The 6,477-nt window shown below is 44.0% G+C and overlaps 1 protein-coding gene across 1 annotated transcript; it reads right to left on the bottom strand.

Moving 5' to 3' along the window:
• Positions 1–301: 301 nt before the first annotated feature.
• On the bottom strand, positions 302–4,435 carry LOC116212684 (the record flags this gene model as incomplete). Its single annotated transcript, XM_031547326.1, has 6 exons — positions 302–417; positions 571–1,343; positions 1,476–2,122; positions 2,549–2,803; positions 3,188–4,311; positions 4,378–4,435. Coding segments are annotated over 6 exons (2,973 nt in total), but the record flags the coding sequence as incomplete, so codon positions are not given.
• Positions 4,436–6,477: the final 2,042 nt, after the last annotated feature.

Here is a 6,477-nt window from a genome sequence, read left to right as displayed (position 1 = left end):
TAACTTGAATAATGTTGATGGATCTTTGTGGATCACGTGATTCATGTCCAATGGGCCTCCACGAATTTGCTTGAGCCCAAACCTCTTGAATCAGGCCGTTGAGTTCATCTTTAAACTTCTTTGCTCGTGCTCGCGTAATCGGTCCAATTGGAACTTGAACTGGATCCATTGAAGTCGTGCTACGATTTGCATCATTCCCCTCCTCTTGAAAAGGATTTGTCCTCAAATCATCACCTACATCAAAAGGAAGCAAATCAGAAACATTAAAAGTAGCACTTACATTGTACTCACCAGGTAAATCTAGTTTATAAGCATTGTCATTGATGCGCTCCAGGACTTGAAAAGGTCCATCTCCTCTTGGAAGCAGTTTGGAACGTCTTTGCGTCGGAAATCTCTCTTTCCTCATATGCAACCAAACCCAATCTCCGGGTTCAAAAATCAGCTTATGACGGCCCTTGTTGGCGTGTTTTGTATACTGCTCCGTTTTTCGCTCAATGTTGAGTCTTGTTTTCTCATGAATCTGCTTGACAAATTCAGCTTTCTTTTTGCCATCTAAATTAACATGCTCAGTCAAAGGTAAATGAGATAAATCCAATGGAGTTAAAGGATTAAATCCATACACAATTTCAAATGGTGAAAATTTAGTAGCGGAATGAACAGATCTGTTATAAGCAAACTCAACATGTGGTAAACACTCTTCCCATGTTTTAATGTTCTTTTTTATGATTGCCCTTAACAAAGTAGACAAAGTTCTATTTACTACTTCCGTTTGACCATCAGTTTGTGGGTGACAAGTAGTAGAAAACAACAGCTTAGTACCTAACTTACACCACAAAGTCTTCCAAAAATAGCTCAAGAACATAACATCTCTATCCGAAACAATTGTTCTAGGCATGTCATGTAACCTCACAATCTCCCTAAAGAACAAATCAGCAACATGCGAGGCATCATCCATTTTGTGACATGGAATAAAGTGTGCCATCTTAGAAAATCTATCCACAACCACAAAAATTGAATCTCTCCCACGTTTAGTCCTAGGTAATCCTAACACAAAGTCCATTGAAATATCAATCCAAGGCTCACTAGGAATTGGTAAAGGAGTATACAAACCGTTAGGCTGCAATCTGGATTTACCTTGCCTACACGTAATGCATCTACCACAAATTCTCTCAACATCTCTTTTCATATGTGGCCAATAGAAGTGTTCTTGCAAAATAGCTAAAGTCTTTGCTACTCCAAAATGTCCCATTAATCCCCCACCATGTGATTCCTGCACTAATAACTCTCTCAAGGAACAATTTGGCACGCATAACTTATTCTCTCGAAACAGAAAGTCATCATGCCTAAAGAACTTACCACAAGGAATTTTCTCACAAGCTCGATATTCCTCACAAAATTCATGGTCATCAGCATATAAATTTTTAATGTGCTCAAAACCAAGCAATTTTGCATCAAGTGTAGAGAGTAATGCATACCTGCGAGAAAGTGCATCGGCGACCACATTCTCCTTACCTTGCTTATACCGAATGACGTATGGAAACGTCTCAATAAACTCCACCCATCGGGCATGTCTTTTGTTTAGTTTGTGTTGGCCCTTCAAGTGTTTCAAGGACTCATGATCGGTGTGTATCACAAACTCCTTAGGCCATAGGTAGTGCTGCCACATCTCTAAAGCTCGAACCAATGCATACAACTCTTTATCATAAGTTGGATAGTTTAAGGCTGCCCCGCTTAGTTTTTCGCTGAAGTAAGCAATTGGTCGTCCTTCCTGCATGAGAACTGCACCTATACCAACACCTGAAGCATCACATTCAATCTCAAAAGTTTTAGAAAAGTTAGGTAAAGATAATAAAGGAGCGTTGGTCAGCTTCTCTTTGATTAGCTGAAACGTCTTCTCTTGTTCTTCTCCCCATCTAAATCCGACGTTTTTCTTGATCACTTCAGTAAGTGGTGCTGCTATGCTACTAAAGTCCTTCACGAACCGCCGGTAGAAACTAGCAAGTCCATGAAAACTACGAACATTACTTACACTTGTGGGACTAGGCCACTCTTGGATTGCACGTACCTTCTCCTCATCAACCTGTATACCTTGTGCACTAACAACAAATCCCAAAAAAACAAGCTTATCGGTGCAAAAAGTACACTTCTTCATATTAGCAAATAACTTTTCCTTCCTAAGCACATCTAAGACAGATTTCAAATGTACCTTATGATCATCCAAGTTTTTGCTGTAAACGAGTATATCATCAAAGTAGACAACCACAAATCTACCTATAAATGCACGCAAAACATGATTCATAAGTCTCATAAAAGTGCTTGGAGCATTAGTCAAACCAAAAGGCATAACTAACCATTCGTACAAACCGTATTTTGTTTTAAAGGAAGTTTTCCATTCATCTCCTTCTTTCATTCTAATCTGATGATAACCACTCTTTAAATCAATTTTAGAAAATACACAAGAACCATGTAACTCATCTAACATATCATCTAAGCGAGGAATAGGATGACGATACTTTACCGTTATGTTGTTGATTGCTCGGCAATCAACGCACATTCTCCACGTCCCATCCTTCTTAGGTACAAGTATTACTGGAACGGCACATGGGCTCAAGCTCTCCCTCACGTACCCTTTCTCTAACAACTCATTTACCTGCCGTTGAAGCTCCTTTGTCTCCTCAGGATTGCTCCTATAGGCTGGTCGGTTTGGAATTGTGGCACCGGGAACAAAATCAATTTGATGTTCAATCCCTCGGATTGGAGGTAAGCCATGTGGTGTTTCCTCGGGAAAGACATCCTCATACTCCTGCAAAAGAGAAACAACAGAACTAGGAAGAGAGATATCAAGTTCGTTAGTATTGAAAAATGCCTCTTTGTACAAAAGTACAATCATCGGCTGATTTAAAAACATTGCTTGCCTAATTTCTCCCATGTTTGCATAAAAATTCTTTTGTTTTCTCTCTGATTTTCTCTCAATTGCCGAATTTTGATTTTCTTTTTCTCTCTCATTTTTCTCGGCCTCTCTCTGATTTTCACTCTTTTTCTTCTGTTCACTCTCTTTCTTTTGATCACTCTCTTTTTGCAATCTCACTTGATCCTCATATACTTGCTGCGGAGTCAATGGTACAAGAGTGATTGATCGTTGATTAAGTACAAAGGAGTATTTGTTCGTAAAGCCATCATGCTTCACTCGTCTATCAAATTGCCATGGACGCCCTAGCAACAAGTGTCCTGCTTGCATCGGTACTACATCACACAACACTTCATCTTCGTATTTACCGATTCGAAATGCAACTAACACCTGCTTGTTCACCCTTATCTCACCACTATCATTCAACCATTGCAGCTTGTACGGCCTAGGGTGCTTCACCATGGGCAGTCTTAATTTTTCCACCATTGTTGTGCTTGCGACATTAGTACAACTACCACCATCAATAATCACACTACATACCTTGTCTTTGATGTAGCACCTAGTGTGAAAGATGTTTTCCCGCTGCACTTCTTCAACTCCTTTTGTTTGCAAGCTTAATGCTCTCCTTGCCACCAATGTCAATGCATTTGGAGCTAAATATTCCTCCTCGGGAACGTCCTCCAATGGGGGCATGTCATCGGTGTCGGAATCTTCAGTGTCGGTCACAATGTCACCATTGTCTCGCATCACCATGACCCGCTTGTTTGGGCATTGACTTGCTATGTGTCCCCTGCCTTGGCATTTAAAACACTTAATGTCACGATTCCTGGAGGTAGAAATGTCGGTTTTACCTTGAGGAACATGGCTGGTTGCTTCTTGCTTTTGCTCGGTTTTCAACATCGACGTGGATTGCTTCTCATCTTTCTTCCACTGATTCGGTTTCCAAGTGGATGTGCTTGGACTTTGGCTTGCACGTGTATTGCCTCTCCTCTTGAACTGGTTCTCAATCTTGATGGCCATGTGCACCATATCCTCCAACTCCACATAATGTTGTAATTCCACGACATTTTGAATTTCTCGGTTCAATCCAGCCAAAAATCTTGCCATAGTAGCCTCCCGATCCTCCTCTACGTTAGCTCTAATCATGGCCACTTCCATCTCCTTAAAATATTCTTCTACACTCCGGTTACCTTGCCTAAGACTTTGTAACTTATTATACAGCTCCCGGTAGTAATAACTAGGAACAAATCGCTTCCTCATCACCCTTTTCACTTCCTCCCACGTATCTATAGGTGGCTCTCTATTTCTTCGCCTATTTATCATCAATTGATCCCACCAAACAATTGCATAATCCGAGAATTCAATTGCTGCCAATTTGACTTTCTTCAGCTCGGAATAACTATAACAATCAAATACAAACTCCACCTTTTTCTCCCACTCAAGGTATGCTTCGGGATCACTCTTTCCTTGGAACGATGGGATTTTCATCTTAATACTACCCAAGTTATTATCTTCCCGATTCCTATCTTCTCTAAACCGCCCTCCATGTCTCCTATTACTAACAACCGAATCTCGATCATCTTCATCAAAACCAGCCCCATAAATCTCTTCATCTTCAACCCTCACTTCCCTCGGTTGAGCTCTTTCCCTCCTACGTGCATTAGGAGCGTTTCGTGGCTGCTCCACACGTTTATTCTCTATCAGATCTATCCGTTCATGAACCTGCTCAAACTCCAACCGCATCACACGCCTCATCTCACTCATCATGGCCTCTATAAGTATTTTCGAATCAGCCAATTCCGTTGCACCTTCGGGAATACTCTTAGCACTGTTGTGAGACATGATTGCTGCAAAATAAAGTTAGAAACAATGGACCTCACAATTCTCTCCCTTACGTGTTTACACTCTAGAATGTGAATCACTCTACACTCGTGTTTTCACTCAACAAAATATGTGGCTTTGTCAGCACCCCATTTTGGTCCACCGGCTTCCCACACGAGGACTTCCGACCAAGGCCCGGGTTACTATTCATCGCCCGCTCGGCAATCAGAGGCAAATATGCGGGCACGGGGTCATGAGTAACAGGAGAAGAGCTGGGTCACTGAGAGAAGCAAAGGAAAGCTTTTGGAAGAACAGACGAACGAGGAATCCCGAAAACAACGGAGCTAGCACTGTGGCACTATTCATCACTGAGTCACCGAAGCACCGAAAGGTGCCCAATATGGGGCTCCAAAAATCCCTCCCAGTGCCAAAATGACCAATGACATGTCCGGGCGCATTTCCGGGACATCCTGCTTAAGCCGGGACACCCCGATCCCCCACGGACGCCTTTTCTGACAGAGCTCCCGGGGTTCGCTCCACTGACAAACAAACGGCCCCTCAAGACGGGTCTACAGGCGCCCAGGGACCACCAGGGCCGGGGAACAAGCTTCAGACAACCTTCCGGAGCTCGGCTCGATCTCCCGAAGTACGTTTCAGTGATCACAAACGCCTCCCGGTGAACCTTCGGTTATTTCCACGGAAAGCAGAGACCACAACGATCTCTGAGCACCTCACAATAATCCCCGAGCACCTCAAAGCATTCAGGGCACACTGAGAGAATCCCGGTCGAAGTCCCTAGGCCTTCCCGGGCCAACGGTCCCCGACCGAGGACAACGGGCCAACGATCCCCCACGAGGCAAAAGGATCGCCAAAACGAATGCAAGAAGGCACATGGATCAATCAGAGGTCAAGGGGTGTTAAATTTCACTCCGAACGTCCAAACAAGGCAAAACCTACTCCCGGGGCGCCATGTCGCCCGAACGCTCGTTCACACGACGTATGGCGATATGGGACTCATTCAAATCCTCGTAGTTCAAGCATTCCAAATCTTCAAATTAATTGGACATCGGAGATCGGATGCGCGTTCAATCAAGTTCCAAGCATTTCCCGGCTTTTCCCTCAACCGAATGGGACCCACAGCCTAGCCAAGCCAAGCCATCAAGCGCGGCTCAACCCCAAGCCACGGCTCAACCCTCGGCTCGAGTTGACAGCCCCAAGCCGCGGCTCGAGCTCCCATGGCCGGCGGCTCCAAGCCCTCCCCACCACAAGTTTGAATTTTCCCCCCACATCTCTCACTTCTTTCACTTCCTCTTACACACCCATCAACTCCCATCACTATCCATCACTTCCCTCTTGCTTCCCCTACACTCCACATGACTATTTCCCCATCCTAATCCCCTCCAAATTTCGGCAGCCCTAGTTTAGGCATCAAAACCGCAATTAACTTCCTCTAATCGAGCCATTAGCCATCCCTTTATAAGTCCTTTTGCCATTAGACTTAATCACTTCTTCAACTTCACTCTCTCTCAAGCCAATCTCTCTCAAGAACTCTCTCAAACCTCAGCCCATTCTCTCACTTCCGTCCCCCCTTACCAAGGCCGAAACCGGCCAAAACCGCCGGAAAACCACCCGGTATTCCGGTAACCACCCGGCCCGACTTAGCCCAAAAATTCTCAAACTTCATAGCCTACATATTTTCCACCCCCTAAGTCCATTTTCGGGCTTAGATTTCTTGTTTGAAGCCTACA

Source organism: Punica granatum, chromosome 7, assembly GCF_007655135.1.
Source record: "Punica granatum isolate Tunisia-2019 chromosome 7, ASM765513v2, whole genome shotgun sequence".
In the NCBI taxonomy this organism is placed as follows: domain Eukaryota; kingdom Viridiplantae; phylum Streptophyta; class Magnoliopsida; order Myrtales; family Lythraceae; genus Punica; species Punica granatum.
Note: the sequence above shows the minus strand (reverse complement) of the source record. Positions and strands in the feature narration are given on the sequence as shown.